The sequence below is a fragment of the Osmia bicornis genome, chromosome 14 (genome assembly GCF_907164935.1).
Source record: "Osmia bicornis bicornis chromosome 14, iOsmBic2.1, whole genome shotgun sequence".
Classification (NCBI taxonomy): Eukaryota; Metazoa; Arthropoda; class Insecta; order Hymenoptera; family Megachilidae; genus Osmia; species Osmia bicornis.
In genome coordinates this window covers 3,955,029-3,978,019 of record NC_060229.1, presented here as the reverse complement: position 1 = coordinate 3,978,019, position 22,991 = coordinate 3,955,029, and the positions used below count along the sequence as shown (strand labels likewise).

The window sequence follows — 22,991 nt, the reverse complement described above, 5'->3', positions numbered from 1 at the left end:
CTCAGATTCAACCCTCTTCAAATAGAGGCTGGAGCATTGATTCATGTATGCACGGTATTATTTATGTCTTTATGTCTTTTTGCACTATGTAAATTAAGGTGATCGTAAGATGTTTGTGTACAATTGAATTAATTTTGAATCAATACAGGGCTTAATATTAAGAATCCTGAAAAATTTTAATGCAATATTTTATTAGTGCAAAATAAAATAAAATACGATTGAATCTCGCCAGTGGTTATCGCTGAGAAGTGTTAGATTTAAAGTAGATATATATTTAACAATTAGATAACATATAATATCAGAAATCTACAAGATTTTTCTTTTATTTAATCGGCTTTAATACTCACCTCTTATCATTTGATAAATGAACGAAAAATGAAAAGTGTCTCGTTAAAGGAAAAAAGTAGTAGTTTTCCAACGAATTCTACTATAAAAGCCTGTATAATTAGTAACGCATACCACATTACAGCAGTTTATTGGGTCTGGTGTAATATTTCGTACAACGATTTAACAGAGTTAAATTCCTCACGGATCCCTGTACATTTGACCATCATTGTCGCGGTAACAATAGTGCAATTTCGATAAATAATGTCCGATTCCCGCGGTGTCCACAGTATTTCGGCCGTGCTTCGTTCGCCGATCTCGCAACGATAGGTCGTGTTCTAGAGAGTCCTTTATGCAAAACATCGTAGCTCAATCCCCACGCACGGCGTTGTAATTAATATACGAAGCGTAAAAGGACCAAATAATTTAGTATCCCGCCAATTCGGCGAACGTGGAGTCCATCTCGTCGGCGAGAGACTTGTATCTGTCCTTGTTGATGCCCAGCTCGTCTGGAAAAGTTCATACAATACATTTAGTTTTCCACCTTTTTTCTTATCGCGATTCGTTTAGATCTAATCGATACCATCCTACGTATTTTCTACTAATTTCCACGTGCTTCACCGATAAACAGCATCTATAGTATCAAGTAAAGAAAATATTTGGAAAATCTTTTTAAGATATTAATTTTCATTTATCGGTTAAGCACACAGATGCACTACTTATTTTAATGAACCTAATTCACGGTTTAGAATTAATATGAGTATATATATATATATATTGATCGATCGGTGGCTACTGGAAGGGATGTTAACCCTACGTAAAAAAAAATAGAAAAACGTGACATTCACGTGAAACTGTTCGATACTGGTGCAACAGCATTCGTCCTAAAAAAATCACACTTGCCTCGTGAAAATCTAAGGAAACTTTCGTACAACGTGGTGTATGTCAGTGTGTTGATACGATACAAAATTGTCCACAAAAAGCGTGGTGTAAAAGCAAACGTTAAATGAGGCGTTAACGTATCGTTATGGGAAGAAAATCACACGTTAAACGTAGTAACTTTGATGTAATTTTCCTCGTTGGTTAATCACAGTGCTCGAAGCATGCAAGAATCGTGAGGTGTAGTATACCTTTGCACAAGTGTAAGGCAAACAGTTTTTGCGAGGGGTTGGCAAATGTACCTGACGTACGACGGCCCACATAAACGTGCGAAGCTTTTTTTATTTTTTTATTTTTTTTTTTTTCATTTCGTTTCATTCTGTTAAGTGTGTGTTCTTTTACGCGAATATTAATAAACAATGCTCAACGTGAACGACGATTACTAATTAATTTGTGTTCTCACAAAACTAAGCGAAGCGCACCCGAATTCCAACGAGACAAGGGGCGAACATTGATTCGAGGGAAAAATAAATAAATAAAGTATTAGAAAAATGTTGAGATGAATAGCGAACGAGATTCAGCCTGACAAACACGAGAGAAAAGCGGAAGAACATAGAATGCATTTATATCTTTCTCCTCTTGTATGAACAAAAAGAAAAATAATTTGTTAAGAGTAGAAAGTTGAAACACGCAGAATTCCGAAGCAGCGGAAGAAAAATAAATAAAATGTGGCTGAAGCGGATCAATATCTTTTTTTAACGAGACAAAAATGTTTCGTGTGAGGGAATAAAGAAGAGCTTTTTGGAACGAGTATGAGTGATATTCGCTTTCATTTAGTAGCCAGAAAGCTCAGCGAATGTCTTGTCCAATTCTTCGCAAATCGTTTTGCGTTTCTCCTTCTGCTGGTGCAATACGTCTGTAAAGAAAATCATTACGTGTTGCACGATGATGTGTCGTTCATTATCGCGTAGATTTCTAACGTACACTACCTTCGTTAGCTCTGTAACTATAAATCGATTACTGCGAGCAAAAATAGATATTAATTTCCATAGTATCATAGATTTCACGGGTAAATATCGTTTTATCAGCGAGTTTGATAGAATATCGCTGACATCGACTGAGATTGGCAAATTGACCACGAATCTTTGATTCCATTCCAGTGTACCCGGATAACGGAAGCGTCGTTTGTCACTTTGCCAAATTACGTCAGCGACTTTACTTGAATTTCGTGCAAAATAATCGGAGAATACTCTCCGGCAACCACAACGTAGCGAAAGATTTTCGTTAACAATTGTCGAGAGGTAGAAAAATGTAACGAGCTCACCTTCGAGCCTGTCGACCTCCTTCTGCAATTTCTTGACTGTTTTCTCAGCGAATTCAGCGCGAGCTTCGGCCTCCTTTAGTTTCACCGTCAACGTTTTGAGCTGACGCTTGAATTCTTCCACTCGTTGATTAGCCTACATCAGTTCCAATTAATATAACACACATACTCATCGAGTATCGCAGAAGAGCAACAAATAACTCACTTTCTCTTCGGAAACTTCCAATGATTTCAAGCTGTTACCGACGACTTTCAATTCTTCCTCCAACTCCATGATCTTGCTATGAAATTAGAGAAGATAAGATGATAAAACGAGGATAGATATTTTTATAAAACAGAAGAAAAAGAAGCTTACGCTTCACCGGATTTAACACGATCCTCAGCTACTTCCAACTCGTCTTCAACGAAGGCCAGTTTCCGTGAAACTTCGTCAGATTTTCCATCAGCGTCTTCAGCAAGGAGACGCGCTTCTTTCAACTGGTTCGTCAGCTGATCCATCCTCTCCTCATCCTGCTGTGCACGATTTTCCAATACTTTGCACATACTGAAATTGCGTTAAGCGACGTGCATTAATATCCAGAAGACCCGAGTGACGATTCCTACGATTTTCCAAAAGTCCTACCGGCTGGATTCGTCAGCAGCTTGAGAAGCTTCAGCCAATTTAGCGGTAGCGGTGTTCAATCGTTCCTCGGATCTTTCCAAGTCCTCTTCGATCAGCTGTACCTTGCGATTCAATGCGGCGACCTCGGATTCAGCCTGAAACGAAAGATCTCTTTAAAATAGAAGGACAAGAGAAAACAGATGATTTTCTGGTTACGAGAAGACGTAAAACTCCGTCACACTGAGTCATCGATCCCACAAGAAGGGACCACAAATATAAATAAAACTCCGTGGAAAACTGTTGGAACTGGTCCAAAATAAACTGGAACACCGACAGCTGGAGTCGGATAACTGTTATGGGGGTCACCGGTGCTATCAATTAATTGTTAACCCTCGAATTAGGGAAGTAGGTCAATTGCCTAGATCTACGGAATGTAGGCAACGATGTTAATGACACACTCACGTTGGTCAGAGCTTTTTCTTTCTCTTCGAGGTCCTTGTTAGCTTGCTCCAAGGCTTGTTTGTTGGCCACAAGGTCGCCCTCCACTTGAGTCAGCTTCTTCTGCAATTCGCTGACCTCCTCGAGGACCTTGTCCGCGCGCATATTCGCCTCCTTTGCCTGTCCCTCGCAGGCATCCGCCTTGTCCATCGCATTGTCCTTCTCAAGCTTCATCGCTTGCATCTTCTTCTTGATCGCGTCCATGGTGGCGAGCTTTTTCTTTTGCCGGCTTCCTTCAAGAAACTATCAAGTTCGCTGAAATTGTCCAATTTCATTTTATCCAATGATCCATCGAACACCTTGACGAATGTTCTTTTTGATTAAATATCAATGCTGTTAGGCGAGGTATCCTTGGACTGACGATTAACGATTTGATTTTTAATTGCGGCGACAGGCGCTAATTCAAGTTAGTGATAATCGAAAGAAAATTTCAAATAACTCTGCATGCTTCGTCATCGTTTTAACCCTGAAAATGGAGGAGGGCATAAAGCAAGGGGGCGCGATGTGGTAGTTTGCATATTTTCACGAATCCCAACGGGTTCAGCGAGTCATAATCCTCCGGATGATATCGTTCGGGTTCGGATACACGAAGAGAGAGGCGCATCGTCGCGTCTACGGAAATAGCACCCATAGGCAGGCTCTATAAATATGCGCGGAACGATGAAGAGAGAGGATGATAGCCGATGTTGAGGCGAGGAGGCCGAAAAGCACCAACGTAACCCAGAAGAACGGGCTTTACTTGGCCGCCACCGACGACCGACATTCGATCTAACTGCCGTGTATTAATAGCATTTACGAAATCATCAGCCGCCACCTCGCGATCTCGCGGTTGAATCCTGTACGCTTGATTCTTCGGCTTAGATGATGCTTTTAACCCTTTCGCTTCATCGTTGTTGCAAATCAAACGCTACAGCTTTGCAAACGATTCGTTCATTAGAAAAGATTTCTATCTTCGCGATAGGGGTTGATTTTATGGGGGGTAGAGAAAATAAAAAAGAAAAACATTCCAATTTTGTTTTTGACGTTTATCATGGGGGTAATAAATGGCCACAAATTTGAAGAAAATTCAAAATAACATTGATATTATATTATTTTTGTAAGTGAGGAAGTGACAGTCAATATATTAACTTCACCATCGACTTTCTACCCTCTTCTGTCTTTCGAACAATAAAAAATGATTCGAGTAACAATTTTTCAGTGAAATGTTTCGATAGGTCATCGTTAAGTTTTAATCGTTCTCGAAGGGTCAGTAAGTTAATGATTCATTTCCAAATCATCGCAAACGATATAAGATTATAGAGGTGTGGAAACATCTCTATTCATAAAATCGATCGTTTGCTAGTTGAATGGCAACATTCGACCCTCTTTCTGGTTATAAATAGCACCTGGAAGGTTTTGGCATCTAGTTACCCACGGGTGCCAAAATGACATCAGAAAAGTAGATCCTCGATGGTCAATAACAGTTACGAATTCTTTGAATTACTTCATCGGAAAAATACGTGGCTAGGGTTTCAGTGTTGCGAATATTATCAAGCTTTTAGTAGGATTAACAAATCAATACACAAATGTGTCAATGCGAATGCTACTTACGACATTGCGTTACGTTAAGCCCGAAAGCAATTTCCTGAAGCGTTAACAATGCTGTTATTAATTGGCAGCGGTTAGAATATGTTGCAAATGCGTTCCACTCCACAATATTGTTGATCTTCCTGTAAAATCATTTCAATCACAATTGTATGCTTAATTTTACAAAGATTTACCAAAGAAGGAAAATAATATTTTTCTTGCTGTTAATGATTCTTAATACTGGCTAATTGATTCGTCACAAACGTATTTAGCAAATGTACGCAGTTCGATAGAATTGCTACGTGAAACGTTAGCGGTTGAAAATAGCACACGTAAACGAAACGATTCGATGATGGCAACCAGTTTATTTTTGTCATCTAAGTGGACTACAATATTTCATCTTTTCATAGATATTTTATATTTCAACTTCTGCTGATATAAATAGCAAAATAGAGTGTATTTGTTAGTGTCTGAGCAAGCGTTACAGGGTTAATACTACTTACAAGCATCGCCAAAGCACAAGTCTGTCTAAAACCTTGAAAGCTGAAAGCTCCTCGAAGCCAAAAGCTGATTAAGTTAGTCCACTGATGGTCCCAAAGCATTTCATCGAAAGCGAAGAAATTTTTTTTCAAGCTGAAGCTTGTTAGTCTGACATTCTTCTATCCATTCGATCTTCATCTTTCTCTTCGACGATTTCGAAGCTCGTAGAGCGGAATCTTCAACACGCTCGAGCTTCCACGTCCACGAAAATCCTCCACGAGAAAACCAAGGCACACGTTCGTTCCACATCATCTCCTTTCACACTCGCGTTGCGTCGCGTTTCACACCGATTCGTTCGTTCAGAGAAACAGCCATTAGATGAGAAGAAAAGCGAACGTTACTTTATTTTTCTTTTTTTCTTTTTGTCGGGCAGAACTTCGTGCTGATTCACTTACCTAACTTGAGCGAGCAGAGTGGCGCGAGCGAGTCGAGTGTCCGAGGGTGCTACGAAAAGCTTCTTCTTCTTCAGCATGATCCAACGCGTAGCTGAAGGTGGGGGAGCCCAAAAATGGACCGCCACGGAAACTTTAACGGGGGTGGGGCCCTGAACGTTTATTTTCTGCTCGCGCCTCCTTCGAAAATTTCTCACCTTCGGACGAGACTATGCTAACTGGATCCAGTGATATTCGGATACCATTTGGAATCATCGACGAACGGTAAACAATGATTCTGTGGAAACTTTGATCGAATCTATGATTTTTTACGATCTACCCTTAATGGTTAATCATTTTTAAGGAGAACTACACTAATTTTCCTTGGTGATTAATTGCATGATTTATTGCTCAGTTGTATGCGCGAATACATAAGCGAACGTGCTCCAATATGAAAGAAGAAAAGGATACAAAACATGTCATCATGATTACTGATGATTATTCGTAAAGCCTGTTGATGTTTCTTCAGTATCCTCAGTGTTTTTCATCAGATTATACGATGAATACGAAAGCTTGATGATCTGCAAAGTCTATTAGTATAAATTCAATTTTTCAGCTTGTTTCCAAAGATAAGAAGCATTGCTACTAACAGACATGAAAGATTCCACGGATAAAATGAAAATGTGACCGCATGATATTTTTACGGGTTTCATGGATCTTGTCATAATCAACAAGAAATCTTTTAATATATCAGCTGGTAAAATCGTCCAGTCCATTTGGTAAATTGCGTCGCCTACTTCGTTGCTCTGCAAACGAAAATTTGGAGGATTTAAAAAGAAGATGATGTTTCCAATGTTTCGGTGATTTATGCTGGTATGCATAACACGAAACACAGTGCCAACCTTCAACGTCATCTCGTTTCCGAACCAGCAGTATAAATACACCTCCATGAGCATGCTGCCCAGATACGAGTAGCTGAAGACCATGTCCATGCTGAATAAATCTAACGTGGACATTTGGTAAATACTTAGACACAGTACTGTTGAACTGACGAGAAATTGAATCAAAACTATGTACTGAAAGGTGATGTTGAGATTGTGTACGAAGCTGCAATTGAATCAGAAGATGAAATTAATTATCGTTGCACTCATTATTAATTTGGAATTTTAATTTTAAGTCATAGCTGGAATTTAAGGACATAAATAAGGTGTTGGATTTCCTTAATTAAAAAAATAATTACAGTATTTACTTGATTATTTCTTGATGATATTTGACCAAGTTTCTGCGTACTTCGTGCCACTTTTTTCTCAAATTTCTCTTCGAAGTATTATTTTTTCCGACTTCCATCAATATGATTGGCACATTTTGAGCTCGATGACAAAATATCTCGAACTGAACTCTGGCCTGTATCATCAGCCCAGCAAACATGGTTTCGATGGCTACGCTTGTAGTAGCGCAAACGATTAGGCTAAACGTTTGATACAGCAGAGATATCATGTATACTTCTATCGAAGTTACGCTGTAAGGTAGCCAATCGAACGAAGGGAACGTTCTTGTCCTTACAAGTTTGTGATATTGCATCACGGATGTAAGGAACACGGCTGATTGGTTCAGGAGTTCGCAGTATATTGTCAATTTTCTATGAATAATTATAATTATATTACGCAGTCAGTTTCAACGTTTTTAAATTTATTAAAGGTTCGTTTATACCTAAGTGTATTAACTTCGCGTATAAATGAACCTTTAAAAATATTTATTCGAACCAAAACCTCGCGAGTTTGTCGTATTTTTGTTGTATGAAAGCCTCCTGATCGTCCTTTGGGGTGCAACTTTCCTTCTCCAAAATATTCAGCAGGGATATGATGTTCTCACGTTGGTAGAATATAATGGGCACTTGAATACAGACACGTAACACAGAGAGACCCACAGATGATTTCTGAGCCAGAGTTTTTAGATCCTTGCTGATCGCTGAATCTACACACCCGTAGAATGCTAAGACATAGATGAACGCGATCATAAATATCGAGTAAACGTTGTATAGCCAATATTTGAAGGAATGAATTGGCCATTTTGTCGGTCTCCAGTAACCGCACAAGGTGAGCAGATAGAAAGGCAGAGGAGCCTTGTGCATTCTTTTTTAACACTCAGCTTTCAATACTGAAGATATAAATGAGAGAAGGAAAATTAATCACTGCAAATATAAAAACGTTGTTTAATTAAGTCACGTTAGGCGGTCCGAATGATTCGTCGCTCAATTATTCTGAAGATATAGAGACACTTGAAATTCATCTACATCGAATACTTAAAAAAGAATGAATGATGAACTTTTCGTCGACAACGTTTCTACCCCTAACTCTACACCCCTTTACTTTATTATCTTGCACCCTCTTATTTCCGGGATGTAGTAATCATAATTATTACTCTTTCTTCTCCTAACTTTCATTCGAGTAGAATTATACGGTAGAATGAAGTTGTGTCATGTTTCGTAGCAGATGGTTATGGACTTTATTAGTCAGAATTATTATGCGGAAATGTATCATTTTTTTTTCTATGGTTGCAACAAAATTGTACGTTCAATTGCAATGAATAAATGATCAACTTTGTAATGAAAGTAACTAATGAGTTATCGACGGTTACTAACTCTTTGTCCCCCTCACGCTAATGAATAAAGAATAAACCTTGCCATGCTAAGTTCTGTCATTCTACCGGTTACCGGTGTCGAGGAAAGAGATTAGTAACAGTCGTAGTCTTCTGGAATAAAATACTTGTTTAATTTGTAAGTAAGATATATTATTCCTTGAGGAAAATTTAACGACGTTTTTTGTATTATTAGGGGATTGCAATAAGAGAAAAATTAATTAGTACTAATAAGAGTACTTTCATATTTTTCATGTGATTCTCTAATTACAACATTATATTCGTGTAAATTGTGGTTCACCGTTAGGAAAATACACAACGTCTTGAAATACATAAGCTTCGTTTATTCTGAATGTTAGATACAAGTTGGAAAGGGTCCAAAAATTTAAAAGTGTTTCATTTTGACAATTTAATTTTGAATACAATGTAAAAGAAGTTTTTCCAAAATACAAAATCAACAATTCTAAGTGTTATTGCAATATTACGTGACGCGTTTAATTGAGTATTCATTGAATTATTCACAAATCATTCCTTTTTTTATTTTTTAATTATCGACCAGTTTGCATCAGGTTGAACGCGGAGTAAGAGGTTTTCAATAGCTGCAAATAAAAGAGAAGTAAATAAATTGAAGCGTATAGTTGACATTGTAAATACTTGCTACTGACCGACATAAAAGATTTCAGATTCAGGGATACCACGTGCATGCTGGTAAATTCGACGGGTACTCTTGAACGCCTGATGACCATCAGTAAAATCTTCTTAGAGCTATCGTTCCACGACGGCCAATCGCTGCCAAATATTACATCAGGAAAGTCGGTACTCTGCGAAAACAGAATTCCATAGTGCAGCATAAGCGAATATCTATTTCTTCGATAACAAACCTTTTCTGTGACTACATTCCCGTAGAAACAATAATAAAATATCTGCGAGAACACGCATATCGAGTAGAGCACTGATTTCATGCACATTGATAATTTCTCTGAATTCGTCATTTGGTAGAGATTTAGACACAGCACTGACATGCTAGTGAAAAATTGACACGATACAATTCCTTTAAACTCACTGTTAACCCTTCTTGCAAACCTGAAATGACTCACGAATAGATTCAATTTCATTTGAGAAAGATATTTAAAAAAATATACAGACATGTATATCTGATGATGATGAGAAGCACACTGGTTCACCATATAATTTTCTTGTCCATCGAGAGTCTTAAAACGATGCTGAAGAATTTCGAACTGGCAACAAATGTGAAGTAACAAAGCTGCGTAAAGGGTTTCACAAGCAATAGATACGGAAACAGCAAATATCGCTGATATGAATTCGTAAGCGTTAGTAAGGAGATAGGAACTTGTAGACGAATAGTTGTAAGGTGTCCAGATTCGACTGACTAATTTTCTTCCCTTGAAATCAATAGCAATCGTTGCAAGAAACATCCCGCACGCGAAAAAGCCGAGTATCATTGTATATGCCTTGGTAGTCCATCTAAAAATTGATGGTGTTTTAAGAACAATACATGTATTTTTTTTTAAAGTACTTACTCGATTATTTTATCGAATTCCGATCGAATTTTTATTTCTTGCTTAGTCACAGGCGAAAAAAGGTCCTTATCCAGCTGTTCGATTAAAATTAAGATGTTTACACGTCGCGTTGATATCATGATGAATTTCAATGCGATCATGAACACTGTCGAAGTGATAGCGAAATTTTCAGTAAATTCGTTCTGATTCTCCACGTTCAAGATAATGTCTAATATTTGAGCGATGCAAAGGACGTATAAGAAGACCATCCCGATTTTTACGTAAATGTTATACAAAATCCTTTGTAAAGGGGCGTAGGTGTGCAAGTTTAAACAATTACCACTGATGGTGAACATGGTTTGCGTCCATCGTAACGTTTCCATTCAGTACAAATTATGCAGTGATTAAGGGAAATTAAATAAAGGAAGTGATTTAAATGAATGTCAATTGCAACAATTTGAAAGTTAAGAATCGACAAGATTTTGTCTTTCAGTGTTATGTAAAATTTGATACAAAAGAGTAGATATATTCTCACGACACGACACACTTCACTGACAATTGTGAACTACCGGTGTTCCCGATGCTTCCTGTTTTTCTTTTTTTTTTTCGGAAACTTACCCTTCCGGTACAATATCCCCATCGCAATTATCGATGGAAAGTTGCAAGTGACATTACATTTTTCATGAATGACGTTTCAACCCTTTCTGCTTATAAATATTCCCCCGTTCTCTGCAGCGACTTATACCAACCATAATACTTCAAGCACGAATATCACGTCGATAATAAGCTCTTTTGCAATATTAATGATCCGAGGGGGAAGAAATATTGTGTATAATCGTTTTCAAGAGACAAGAGACACGACGGTCGTCTTCTCTCGATGCATTGTGTATTTCGAGAAAATATTGTAAATTAGATTCATGAGAAATGCAAGAAACAGGAAAGGGTTGCAGACTGGAACTGATTTCTAAAAACAGTTTTATGAAGAGTTTGTACTGACGTACATAGGGGTTGTGCTTTTTATTATTTTTTGCTCTCCTCGCTAAAATGTTTCTTTAAAAAAACAGAGGACACATGTTAGTCTACGTTCCAGTTGAAATTAGGATTTAATATTGAGTAAGAAATTTTCAGTAGCTGTAAATACAAAGATTTAACAGTCCGTGTATTTTGTGGAATCTGTAACATTTGGAATTTTATACTTCTCGTTACATCTAATAGGAGATTATTAATTGAATTATGTTTAAAGTAGCTTTCTGGTGAATTTATTATTCTGTGGAATTGATATACCTTCGTACATTGTGCAAATTTTTCTGAATCGTTTCTCTTCTATTTCATTTATTCGTTCCGTTAATTAGTCTGTTGAAGCACGGTGTAGGCCGAGTAGGATGTTTTAAGTAACTGTGATAAATAAATCATTTATAATGATTTCTTGAAAAAAGCAATTCTTCATTTATTTTCTACTAACCGTTATGAAGGATTCAAGGTTCATGGAGACGATGTGAATGCTGGTGAATTGAATGGGCTCCATAGCTCGTATCATGATCATCAGAAACATTTTTCTCGTGTTGTTATCCAATGACATTAGTGTGCTTTCAAATGCCGCGTCCGCGATCATCAGACTCTACGAAATGGACACTTTCGTACAAAATTCTGTTATTCAGTCTGCGACATTCGCATTATTACTATCTCTTAATCGTATCATGTAAATGAACCTTCAGTTTCACTTCATTGCCGTACCAACAGTAATAAAATATCTGGGTGAGCAGACAGAAGGTGTACGCCGCGGTTTCAATGAATTTCGAGCCGAATTCCAATTGCGACAATCGGTAATGATTGAAGCAAAGAGATATTGTATTCACCATGAACTGGACAGAAATGATGGCCGTAAACTCTTCGTTTATTGCCCTGGCAAATCTGCAAAAATTTCAAAAAAGAAATCATTTAATTTGCACTTGCACCATTTATTACAATCGATTGGAAAATTCGAGGTTCAAATTTTCGAAAGTGGAAAATAATTTAAAGCTTAGAATATAAAGAAGACCAACTCGTATATACGCTGATGATGGCGAGCGCACAATTTCACTGAATAATATGGATATTTTCCGACATTTTTCAGACGGTATTCGAGCACCTCGATCTGGCAATAAATGTTAACCAGCAGCCCGCTAAACATAGAATCACAAGCGATGATCAAGTTCGTTGCGAATGTCGTGGCGACGACTTGATGAATGTAAGTAATAGCGAATATCCATGGGGATGAATAATCGTATGGGATCCATGCACGATACTTCAGCCTCCCGTGTGGAAAATCGGTAAGAAATGATACAATCCACATCCCAAGTACAAAGAGATCTAGTATCAGTGTGTAGATTATTGAGTTCCATCTGAAAGTGCACTATTATCAATTTTTTTTTCATAAAGTTTAATTGCAATCATTTCGTGCTTCAACTCACTCGACTTGTTCCATGAATTTCGCTTGTATTTCCTCCTCCTCCGCGTTCATCGCCGCGAATGGCTCTTTCTTAACAGTTTCGATCAAATCCACAATATTTTCACAACGACGCAGCAGTGCGACTGTTTTACAAGAATCGCAAAAGAACACCAACGTTATGTATAAATTTTCGCTGAACTCGTCTTGACTTTCGACGCCGAACATAAGATCTAACAGTTGAGTAGTCTCTAGAATGTACAAACATATCGTCAAGAAGATCCCGTAGAAATTGTAAAGGATTTTCTGCCACAATGTTGGCCAATAGGATATTGGAAAATATCCGAGTACGGCGAGTATTTTGAAGGTCCATCTCAACGTGGGCATCTCTGATGGCCCACGAGTTTCACTTTTCTCCCCCATTAGGAATCGGTAAAATATTTTTAATTAAATTACTCAGAAATTAGATACATTTTATGTAGAATAGGTCGTGAAAGAAATTTCGAATAGAATATCTACTTTGTTTCACTCTGACATGGAAAATTGGAGAACTTTATTCTACGGTGGTGCAACTATCACTAAGGGCAGAAAATCGTGGAGATTCGACGTGGTCTCTGAAATAAGTCAGTTCCCCTTGCAAAATATCCCTTTATCTATGTCCTATATTATTATCTACATTATTGACTTGGTAACGATGCAATTACGCGCGCAGTGGTAACATTCTGACCCTTATGCTCTCGTTACAGCTACGTACTTCTCGACGACAGAATCTTAATTATAATTAGCCTAAAATATATATCGGTGAGCAAGGATAAGGTATAGGGTGAAACATTAGATATTTATTGAAACTACTTTCAATACGGTAGGCAATATTTTTCGTGCAATTTTGTTTACATGAAATATGGAAGGCATTGTTAGTGAAGTACTGGATATTCTGCAAGTTAGTATCAATTTTCTCTGTTGAATTTATTGCTATACACTGTACATATTCACAGAAACCTCCGAGCCTCTACGGAAGTACGTTTCTTCAGGGTCGGAAAAATATTCTTCCTTCTACGATAAAGTGATTTATAGGGATTCTGTTATCCTTTTCCTCTGTGAAGCACGTTGTACGCTGAGTAAGAGGTTTTTATCAGCTGTGACAGACAACATTTAATAACTTGATGTGAAATTATTAACTTTACATTGTACATAGATTTATTATGATTCAAGTCGAAGAATGATTAATCTCCAGGTGAAATCTTTCGTCAAAGTGCGCGAGTACTTGATGTATACTTACGTTTATGAATGATTCCAAATTCATAGTCACAATATGACCACTAGTGAATTCAATGCACCTCGTGGCACGTCTCATAATCAGCGATAGTATTCTTTTAGTATCTTTATTCAATTCCGTCCAGTCACTTCCGAATATCATCTCAGAAACTTCGACACTCTGATAAAGTCTTCTGTTTAATGTTAAAGATCAACATAGAGACCTTATTCCGTAACAAACCTTCAATTTCAACTCGTTTCCATGCCAGCAATAAAAGAATATCTGCACCAGTAGAGCAACCATATATATTACATCCATCACTATTTTCAGGTTCGTATTTTTCAGTGTTATCAGCACGTAAAGATCGAAGCATACCGCCAGTGTACTTACACCGAATTGAACGAAAATAACCATTTTGAATTCTTCATTTATCATTTTGGTGAATCTGTAACAGAACATACTCTGATTTTTTACCTTTGAATCGTTCGATTTTTGTTCGAACTCACTCATACACCTGATTATGATAACGAGCAGACTTTTTCGCAGACAGATTGTCGTCTTGCTTGATTGCTTTCAGACGAGAACCAAGTATTTCGAGCTGACCGCAGGAGTGAATCAATAGGCCCCAGATCAAACAATCACAGCTGATGTGCATTATCGATGCGGCGACGAAAGATGCAACTTGTTGCAGGAAAATGAAGATGTGCAGAGCCGGAGGAAGATAATTGTAAGGTAACCACATTCTATAGGGCAACTTTTCACCATCTTTTAAAAGCCCACCGCCCGAATTGAATATCACTGTCAATTCGACCATAATTATGTAAAGGATTGCTTGTTGTCTGTAATAATTTGGCAACAATGATGAAATAATAATAAGAAAAATTATTAGGGGTAGATTGGAGATCAGGAGTTGGGAAAAATTCCCAGGGTGGCGGTAGGCACTTGGGGGTTAATTAATTAAAATTAGGGTTCGTCGTGTCCTTAATTTCCTAGTAAAAATTTGGAAAAACTTTTGGATATTATCATTTAAATTGAAGTTTAAATACCATTAAGGATAACAAAATTGAAATTCATTTATTAACTTACTGAGCTGTCTTATCGCATGCCTTTCGAATCTGAATCTCTTCTTCGTTTTCTGGCTGAAAAGGCTTCTTCTTTAGGATATTAGTCAAAACAGCGATATTCTTATGGTGCGTTAGCATACTGTACATCTTATAACACGCGGCGAACATCGTCAACAGTACATGGATATTATCACTCAATTCGTCCTGGTTTTCCACGTTTAATACCAAGTCCAGAAATTCGAGGAAAGTCGCAGAGTACAGAAGTAGAAACAAAAACATGGTATAAATAGCGTACAGGAATTTTTTGAAAGGCGAAGTCCAGGAAGGTGGTCGCCAGCAACCCGATAGTATTAAAATCTGAAGTATCGACTGTAACACTTCCATCACACTAGATTCTATTCTCAATGGGAAAAGAAACGATCAGTTCTTCAGATCCTTTGATATTTCTCTTTCCATTTACCCTTAATAGATAAATAGTTTTATCATCGTTGTACTTCAAGTAACTACACAGCTCAAAATATACATTCTTCTATTATCTTTGTTCGGCAGTCATGCGAACATAGATCGGCAATACGACCATAAAATGATTTCTGACAATGAGACAAAAAGTATCTACCCCTGAAGGGACACAGAATTTCCCCTTTCTTTGTTCTGTCTATCTTGTAATCATGACTTAACATATGGTATTTGTCATTCATTATTTTATCTGTCTCTAATATTGCCCCTCAAATGTAAATAATGTCCTTTTGTCAGAGTTTTGTCTCGCACAACCTTAGTACGTAAATTATGGAACGTGAATAATAAAACAGATTCGAACGGTATGTTCTTTGGATGATTCAGTTGAGAGGCACAACTTGGTGAAGAAACATCGTGTATGGAATTCATGTCGCGATCACTTGAAACAAATTTCCAGTTATAAGGAGGAATCTTTCTTTATAGTGGAAAAAATTAGGTATTTAAAAAATATTTGATTTTATGTTAATGTTTGTGCTATTTGAAGGAATGTGGTTGTGTTCTTAAACTCGAAAGGTACATTCTTGGTGTAATGCTTAAATAGAACTTTTAATAAAATGTAACATTACAAACATTATAGCAGATTCTAAATAAGTCAACTGATTTCTAATAAGTAGTTATTCGTTCTTTCGACTCGACAAATATTTTTGTTTCTACAATTAAGTGATATGTACTGATTGTACTATCCCTGGCCACTTTGAAGCACATTATACGCCGAGTAGGAAGTTTTAAGCAACTGCGACAGACGAAATTCAATATTTTCTTAACATCTGTATTTATGAAAATCAGGAACTTACAGTTAGTGTGTACTTACGCTTACAAATGACTCCAAATTCATAGTCACAACATGACCACTAGTGAATTCAATGGACTTGGTAGCACGCCTCATAATCACCGACAGAATCCTTTTAGTATCTTTGTTCAGTTGCGTCCAGTCACTTCCGAATATCACATTAGGAATTTCGAGGCTCTAATTAAGAAAAACGAAACGTAGAGAATTAATTTAGAAATCATACTCATCGCTATAACCAACCTTCAGTTTCACTTCGTTCCCATACCAACAAAAGAAGAATATCTGCACCAGCATAGAACACGCGTACACTATTATTTTAATAAATGTCGCATTTACCTCTTTCGTTATTACCAGTATGTAAAGGGTGAAGCACACCACCAACGTACTTACGGTGAACTGAACAAAAATAATCATTTTAAATTCTTCATTTATCATTCTCGCGAATCTGGAATATTTCGAAGTAATAATTACATGTTCAACTTACAATTAGAATTATTTTTATTTGAACTAACCGATACACTCGATTATGGAAACGAACAGCCGCTTTCGCGGAATGATTATCCTCGGGTTTGATCGCTCTCAGACGACACCCGAGTATCTCCAGCTGAGAATAAGTGTGAATTAAAAGACCCCAGATCAAAGTGTCACAGGCAATGTGCACTAAAGATCCAGTGATTAAAACTGCAACTTGCAGAATGTAAAGAATGATGTGCAGATAGAGTGGAAGGTAATCGCAAGGCAGCCACATTCTGAAGGGCAGCTTTATGTCATCAGTTTTCAAAATGCCACTGCAGGAATATGCCACCACTGATGATTGGGTTACAATCAGAAAAAGAAACGCGTGTTGACTGTAATAATTTGTAAAGATATATTAGGATATTAAGCTACTTGGATTTCAACCCTTTCGTTAAATTCATTCGTTAACTTACTGAACTCTTTTGTCCCATCTCTTCCGGATCTCCATCTCTTCCTCGTTTTCCGGTTTAAAAGGCTCCTCCTCTAGGATATTAGACAAAGCAACAATGTTCTTATGACTCGATAACATACCGTACATTTTTTGACACCCGATCCCCGTCGTCAGTAATAGATAAATGTTATCACTTAATTCATCCTGATTTTCCACGACTAATATCAAGTCCAGAAATTGAACAAACGTTGCAATGTTTAAAAGTACACATATAAATACAGTGTAGGTAGTGTACAGGAACTTTTCCAAAGGCGATGTCCGAAAAGAAAGCGGCCAACAGCCGCACACTACTAGAAGATGGAATATCCTGTGTAACACCTTCATCACTTTCGATTCGTTTTTCAACGAAGAAAGAAATGATTAGTCTCTTCCTATCCTTAGATATTTCTCTTTTCATCTGCTCTCGATAGATGAATTAGTTATATACACTATAATCACATCTCAAAACATATTTTTCCATTGACTTTGTTTGGCAAAAGAGAATTTTTTATTTGCATCCTTTGCTCAACAATTATGCAAATTGTGAACGAATACATAGATCGACAATGCATGACCATAGAATGATTTCTGTGACAAAAAGTACCCACCCCTGAGGAGACAATTTTCCCTTCCTTTGTTCTGGCTATCTTGTAATAATGACATAATGTACAGTATACTTCCTTTTTTATGATGTTTATTGCCATTCGTTATTTTACCTGGCTTTAACATTGTCCCTGAAATACATATTCTTCTTGCAAAGGTCTCGCTTACGCCACTTTAGGGGGAAGTCTATGGAACATGAATAATAAAATAGATATGAAATGTACACGTGCTCTTCGGACGATTCAGTCGGAAAGCACAGGTTGATTAGGTAACATCGCGTATGGGATCCTCCATCATTTGAAACAAATTTTTCGTTCAAGGTGGATCTTCTTTCTGTGGTGGAAATATTCCATCGAGTTGGTCTGAATTTTTATCTTTTCTGTGTTCATCCTTTTCTAATTGTATTAATTAAATTCGTAATATCTCCACTATGAATTAAGAACCATCTCTGAAAATAAGTCTAAAAGTTGTACTGTTAATAAGGAATAATCTTTGCATTAAAATTGTGTATTTTTTAATTGCAGATTCCTGACAGTTTGCAAGGATTAGAATATTGCAGCTGACTCCTTCATCAGGAAACAATGGTAAATAGTTTGAAGCATGTTTCAAATAATTTCGAAGTGTCGATGACAGGTTACTTTTTGTAAGTATGAAACAGCTGTTCTAAACAATTTATTATTACCCGCTTTTACATGGTTTCGTTGTGTGTTTTATGTGTTTTTAACGAGTAGTTTTTTTCAATTCGGGGAATGTCCATGCATCTATGATAAAGTGATTCGTGTCGGTCCTAGGTATTATCCTTGGCCACTTTGAAGCATATTAAACGCCGAGTAAGAAGTTTTAAGTAACTGTGATAGAGAAAATTTGATAATTCGTTAATACTTTGACGTTTGAAAATACGTTGAAACCTTTTTCCAAAGTGTTAACAAATGTTTGCGTGTTAACACGCATTTACTCACGTTTACGAATGATTCCAAATTCAGAGACACAACATGAAAACTAGTGAATTCAATAGAGTGTGTGGCACGTCTCATAATCATCAAGAGGATTCTTTTAGTGTCATTGTTCATTTGTGTCCAGTCAATTCCGAATATCACATCAGAAATTCCAATGCTCTGATTAAACAAGAAGAAATGTAAAAAATCAACTTAGTAATCATAGGTATTCCTCGCTTTGACCAACCTTTAATTTTACTTCATTTCCGTACCAACAAAAGAAGAATATTTGCACCAGCATAGCACACGAGTACATTATTATTTTCAAAAATGTTACATTCACATCATTCGTTGTTACCAGTGTGTAAAGGGTGAAGCACACCACCAACGTGCTTACGGTGAACTGAACAAAAATAATCATCTTAAATTCTTCATTTATCATTCTGGCGAATCTGCAATATTTGTAATAGTTACATGTTCGATTCTGAATTATTTTTATTCGAACTAACCGATAGACTCGATTATGGTAACGAGCAGACGCTTTTGCGGACTGATTATTTCCTTGCTCGATAGCTTTCAGACGAGCTCCAAGTATCTCAAGCTGAGAATAAGTGTGAATGAACAGACCCCATATTAAAGCGTCACAGGCATTATGCACTACTGCTCCAGCGACTAAAGTTACAACTTGTAGAAAATAAATGATGATGTGCAGGTAAAGTGGAAGGTAATCGAAAGGTAGCCACATTCTGTAGGGCAACTTCATAGCATCAGTTTTGAAAACCCCTGTGCTTGAGTAAAATATCACTGTCGATTGAGTTACAGCTAAATAAAGAAATGCTTGCCAGCTGTAACAATTTTTCAAAAGAAATAACAGCAAACCATTTGTATATTATCCCGTTTGTTCTGACATTCATGTCTGATTAAACGGATTGAAAAGGAATCAGTTAACTTACTGGGCTCTCTTATCGAATTTCTTACGAATCTCCATCTCTTTCTCATTTTCCGGTTGAAAAGGCTTCTTCTCCAGGATATTAATTAAAACAGTTATGTTCTTTTGGCTCGGTAACATGCTGCACATTTTATGACACGAAACCATCATCGTCAACGTTAGATAAATGTTATCGCTGAATTCGTCTTGGTTTTCCACGACCAGTATCAAATCCAGGCATTGTAAAAATGTTATAGCGTTTAACAATATAAATAGAATCACAGTATAGACGGTGTAGAAAAATTTTTTGAAGGGTGTTGCCGAAGAGGGTGGTTGCCAACAACCGCACACTGCTAGTAGCTGAAATATCATCTGCAACAATTGCATCGCACTCGATTCAATTTTCAATGAAAAAAGAATTATCAATAATTTTTTTCCTTCGATATTTTTCTTCTCATGTGTTCTCACGATTGTTGCTTTTCTTCAGATATACAATAATCATAGTTTAGACACTTTTTGCCACACTTTAATTTTATTTTTGAAGCTCAGTCACTCCTTTCTTTGACAGTAATGCAAATACTGTTGGTTGAAAATGTGAATTGAACAACGTACGACCATAGAGTGTTCATATTATTTGTATCCCTACAATAAGCAAGAGTTTATCAATTATAAAAGGGTTATTTACCCGCATAGCTTCCTCTTCCTATGTTCATCTTACGTCATTATAATGCTAGGAGACATATGACATGATATTTTTCTTTAATGATACCTGTTACATTTGTCTCTAACATAATTACTTAAAGATATTTTGTACTGATGAACGTTTAGCTAGTGTTTCTTGCAGAAGGGTCAGCGGTTCATTCTTCGAGCCGTGAATAATGAAACAGTTAGCAATGTATGTTTCTTCGGCGAGTCAGTCGAAACAGGCAACTTGACCAGGAAGCATCGTGTATCGAGTCTGTCAATTCTTCTATCAGTTTACTCTCAATTTAATCCTTCTTTCGTGATAAAGCGAGAAAATGGAACGAAAGTATTTTTAATAATTTTCTAATTAAAACACTAAATGACATAGGGATCACTGCTGATATTATGCATTTAGTAATAAAACAATTATTGCGTACAAGTTTTATTTAAAAGAAATGCTAGAAATCGTATGTGAAATGGTGGATATTCTTGAGAATTCATTGTTACTCAAAATTTTTTCAATGTACATACGTCCAGTGCACTATACGTGAATTTCTCATTAATTGCTCATATTATTGTCCATCCTAAATATATTTGACAAGGGTCGATAATTATTGTTTCTTCGAAGTGATCCATGAACGTTGCTATTCCGTGCCACTTAACACGTTATACGCCGAGTAAGAAGTTTTCAGCAACTGTATTCAACAAAATTCGATTGTTTATTCACGAATAGAATATTGTACGAACGTGTGCCGTGTGTACCTTCACGAAGGATTCAAGATTCATAGACACAACGTGGGCACTTGTGAATTCAATGGAAACATCGCTACGTCTCATAATCATCAAAAGAATTGTTTTAATATCTTTGTTGAAAAACATCCAGTCGGTGCTGAATGCCATCTGTGATACCTCGAGGCTCTAAGAAAGGAAGCTTTCTTTTATTCATAAAACAAACTTAAAATTCGTGTTATACAGACCTTTGTTTTAACTTCGTTCCCATACCAACAATAAAAGAATATTTGTGTTAGCATAGTGCAAGTGTATATTACAGCTATCAGAAATTTCGCGTTCATATTTCTTACTGTTACTAATAGATAAAGGTTGAAGCATACGATCGTTGTAGTCACGCCAAACTGGACAAAGATGACCCATTTAAATTCTTCGTTTAGCATTTTGGCAAATCTGCAATGTTTTATGTGAAAAATTATAATTTTGAAGGCAAGATAATTATATTAGGGTTAAAATGTATGATATAGACTTTTTAGTGCTAATTGATAACGCTTTGATTATTAACCCTTTCGCTACCGTTTTTAAACAAAATAATGTTGTTCCTAAAATTATATTTCCGTAATAGCGAAAGGGTTGATGATTAATCAAATTAACAGAATTGACATGAAAAAAACCAACCGATACACGCGATCATGATAACGCGCAGATGACTTCGCAGACTGACTCTCGCTCGGTTTGATCGCCTGCAGACGATACCCAAGAATCTCAATTTGACTGCACGTGTGAATCAGCATGCCCCAGATTAAATTATCACAGGCGATGTGTACCAAAGATGTGGTGATCAAAGATAGAGCTTGCTGTATGTTAGTAAAAATGATCACTGTTAACGAGAGGTGTTTGTAAGGTAACCACATTCTGTATGGCATTTTTTGCCCTTCTGGCTTTAAAGCACCGCTACACGAATGGAATATCACTGCCAGCTCGACTACAGCCGTGTAAATATATGCTTGTATTCTATAATAATATGTAAAAATGATAATGCAAGCTATTAGCAGACAAGTGGAAATTGTTCATTTTTAAATCGTTAACTTACTCAGCCCTCCTGTTGAATCTCCCTCGAATCTCTATTTCTTCCACATTTTCCGGTTGAAAAGGTTCATTTTCCAAAATATCGTTGAATACAGCGATGTTCTTACGGCTCATTAGCATGCTGAACATTTTATGACAAGCTACCAACATCGTCAACGTCAGGAAGATATTTTCGCTTAATTCATCTTGATTTTCCACGATTAATACCAGGTCCATGATTTGAAGGATCATGGATGTGTTAATTAACGTGAATACAAACACTGTATAGATATTGTAGAGGCGTTTTTTGATAGGTGATGTCCAAGAGGGAGGTCGCCAACAACCACTCATCATAAGAAGTTGAAATGTCCACCTCAACATTTGCATCCTTATCAATTTGGCTTTAAGTAGAAAAAAATATGCACTTTCTATCGTTCTCAGTAAATAAATTGCTTTTGTTGAGTTTCTTCAAATGCATGTTAATCGCGACTTTTACATTGCTTTTGTTTTCGAACATCAGCCGACTGTCTCAAGAAAGAAGTCCTCGCATTCTGTTTCACTTGAAATCAAAAGGTATATAACCGTAGAATGTCTATATTATTTTTACCCCCTGAATTAAGTAAGCGTCTACCCCCGAGGGGATTTTAATACACTGAATTTTTCCTTCCCGTGTTCGGGGTATGTTATTATGGTAATTTCGGATTGAACGCGATGACATAACATGTTGTATCTAATTTTATTCATTATCCGTTGTGTCTGTAATATTGTTGCTGAAAAGAAAATTGCACTGG

The 22,991-nt window shown here is 36.8% G+C and overlaps 6 protein-coding genes across 7 annotated transcripts; all 6 read right to left on the bottom strand.

The window, feature by feature from the left end:
- Positions 1–442: 442 nt before the first annotated feature.
- Positions 443–6,217, bottom strand: LOC114872756 (tropomyosin-1). Its single transcript, XM_029180336.2, has 7 exons — positions 6,125–6,217; positions 3,588–3,878; positions 3,147–3,280; positions 2,880–3,068; positions 2,730–2,805; positions 2,528–2,660; positions 443–833 (listed from the first exon to the last, which is right to left on the bottom strand). Exons 2-7 carry the CDS (start codon positions 3,825–3,827, stop codon positions 751–753), a joined length of 855 nt encoding a protein of 284 aa, XP_029036169.1. The 5' UTR covers positions 3,828–3,878; positions 6,125–6,217; the 3' UTR covers positions 443–750.
- An 87-nt stretch (positions 6,218–6,304) lies between these two features.
- Positions 6,305–13,370, bottom strand: LOC114872755. Its single transcript, XM_046288710.1, has 13 exons — positions 12,708–13,370; positions 12,300–12,638; positions 11,967–12,168; positions 11,720–11,875; positions 11,604–11,652; positions 9,821–10,001; positions 9,619–9,760; positions 9,403–9,558; positions 7,870–8,237; positions 7,350–7,739; positions 7,003–7,207; positions 6,751–6,906; positions 6,305–6,681 (listed from the first exon to the last, which is right to left on the bottom strand). Exons 1-13 carry the CDS (start codon positions 13,103–13,105, stop codon positions 6,589–6,591), a joined length of 2,835 nt encoding a protein of 944 aa, XP_046144666.1. The 5' UTR covers positions 13,106–13,370; the 3' UTR covers positions 6,305–6,588.
- Positions 9,086–10,575, bottom strand: LOC114872763 (odorant receptor 46a-like). 2 transcript variants are annotated; one of them, XM_029180344.2, is made up of 5 exons: positions 10,279–10,575; positions 9,884–10,222; positions 9,619–9,820; positions 9,403–9,558; positions 9,086–9,336 (listed from the first exon to the last, which is right to left on the bottom strand). In XM_029180344.2, the coding sequence occupies exons 1-5, from the start codon at positions 10,524–10,526 to the stop codon at positions 9,286–9,288; spliced, it is 996 nt and encodes a 331-aa protein (XP_029036177.2). In that variant the 5' UTR covers positions 10,527–10,575; the 3' UTR covers positions 9,086–9,285. The 2 variants fall into 2 exon arrangements, with proteins under 2 accessions (XP_029036177.2, XP_046144650.1); XM_046288694.1 differs by having other exon boundaries at positions 9,086–9,558.
- Positions 13,371–13,668: 298 nt separating the features above from the next.
- LOC114872762 (odorant receptor 46a-like) lies at positions 13,669–15,385 on the bottom strand. The gene is made up of 5 exons (XM_029180343.2): positions 15,024–15,385; positions 14,444–14,776; positions 14,178–14,382; positions 13,962–14,117; positions 13,669–13,818 (listed from the first exon to the last, which is right to left on the bottom strand). Exons 1-5 carry the CDS (start codon positions 15,383–15,385, stop codon positions 13,765–13,767), a joined length of 1,110 nt encoding a protein of 369 aa, XP_029036176.2. The 3' UTR covers positions 13,669–13,764.
- A 761-nt stretch (positions 15,386–16,146) lies between these two features.
- On the bottom strand, positions 16,147–22,820 carry LOC114872761. Its single transcript, XM_029180341.2, has 14 exons — positions 22,226–22,820; positions 21,811–22,146; positions 21,381–21,585; positions 21,166–21,321; positions 21,069–21,098; positions 19,745–20,091; positions 19,301–19,636; positions 19,039–19,243; positions 18,816–18,971; positions 17,237–17,418; positions 16,820–17,095; positions 16,548–16,752; positions 16,329–16,484; positions 16,147–16,250 (listed from the first exon to the last, which is right to left on the bottom strand). The coding sequence occupies exons 1-14, from the start codon at positions 22,585–22,587 to the stop codon at positions 16,197–16,199; spliced, it is 3,006 nt and encodes a 1,001-aa protein (XP_029036174.2). The 5' UTR covers positions 22,588–22,820; the 3' UTR covers positions 16,147–16,196.
- On the bottom strand, positions 18,387–21,114 carry LOC123988468 (odorant receptor 46a-like). Its single transcript, XM_046288691.1, has 4 exons — positions 19,745–21,114; positions 19,301–19,636; positions 19,039–19,243; positions 18,387–18,971 (listed from the first exon to the last, which is right to left on the bottom strand). Exons 1-4 carry the CDS (start codon positions 20,104–20,106, stop codon positions 18,732–18,734), a joined length of 1,143 nt encoding a protein of 380 aa, XP_046144647.1. The 5' UTR covers positions 20,107–21,114; the 3' UTR covers positions 18,387–18,731.
- Positions 22,821–22,991: the final 171 nt, after the last annotated feature.

Excerpts from the sequence above, each read along its gene's own strand:
- LOC123988468 (XM_046288691.1), bottom strand. The coding sequence starts at position 20,106 with ATGCAATTGTTGCAGATGATATTTCAGCTACTAGCAGTGTGCGGTTGT. Across the intron at positions 19,637-19,744 it reads AAATTCGATAAGAGAGCCCA|CTGGCAAGCATTTCTTTATT; the intron begins GTAAGTTAACTG and ends AAATTGTTACAG. Across the intron at positions 19,244-19,300 it reads TACCATAATCGAGTCTATCG|ATTCGCCAGAATGATAAATG; the intron begins GTTAGTTCGAAT and ends CAAATATTGCAG.
- LOC114872761 (XM_029180341.2), bottom strand. The coding sequence starts at position 22,587 with ATGCAAATGTTGAGGTGGACATTTCAACTTCTTATGATGAGTGGTTGT. Across the intron at positions 21,586-21,810 it reads TATCATGATCGCGTGTATCG|ATTTGCCAAAATGCTAAACG; the intron begins GTTGGTTTTTTT and ends AAAACATTGCAG. Across the intron at positions 19,637-19,744 it reads AAATTCGATAAGAGAGCCCA|CTGGCAAGCATTTCTTTATT; the intron begins GTAAGTTAACTG and ends AAATTGTTACAG.
- LOC114872756 (XM_029180336.2), bottom strand. The coding sequence starts at position 3,827 with ATGGACGCGATCAAGAAGAAGATGCAAGCGATGAAGCTTGAGAAGGAC. Across the intron at positions 2,806-2,879 it reads CGTGTTAAATCCGGTGAAGC|CAAGATCATGGAGTTGGAGG; the intron begins GTAAGCTTCTTT and ends CTAATTTCATAG. Across the intron at positions 834-2,527 it reads GGAGGTCGACAGGCTCGAAG|ACGAGCTGGGCATCAACAAG; the intron begins GTGAGCTCGTTA and ends GAACTTTTCCAG.
- LOC114872763 (XM_046288694.1), bottom strand. The coding sequence starts at position 10,526 with ATGGTCTTCTTATACGTCCTTTGCATCGCTCAAATATTAGACATTATC. Across the intron at positions 10,223-10,278 it reads GAATTCGATAAAATAATCGA|ATGGACTACCAAGGCATATA; the intron begins GTAAGTACTTTA and ends ATCAATTTTTAG. Across the intron at positions 9,821-9,883 it reads CATCATCATCAGATATACAT|GTTTGCAAGAAGGGTTAACA; the intron begins GTCTGTATATTT and ends GAGTCATTTCAG.
- LOC114872755 (XM_046288710.1), bottom strand. The coding sequence starts at position 13,105 with ATGGGGGAGAAAAGTGAAACTCGTGGGCCATCAGAGATGCCCACGTTG. Across the intron at positions 12,639-12,707 it reads AAATTCATGGAACAAGTCGA|ATGGAACTCAATAATCTACA; the intron begins GTGAGTTGAAGC and ends GTGCACTTTCAG. Across the intron at positions 9,761-9,820 it reads CTATTCGTGAGTCATTTCAG|CATGTCAGTGCTGTGTCTAA; the intron begins GTTTGCAAGAAG and ends ATTTTTCACTAG.
- LOC114872762 (XM_029180343.2), bottom strand. The coding sequence starts at position 15,385 with ATGGAAGTGTTACAGTCGATACTTCAGATTTTAATACTATCGGGTTGC. Across the intron at positions 14,383-14,443 it reads TATCATAATCAGGTGTATGA|ATTCACCAAAATGATAAATG; the intron begins GTGAGTTCGAAC and ends GTTCTGTTACAG. Across the intron at positions 13,819-13,961 it reads ATTTGGAATCATTCATAAAC|CTGATAAAAACCTCTTACTC; the intron begins GTAAGTATACAT and ends TGTCTGTCACAG.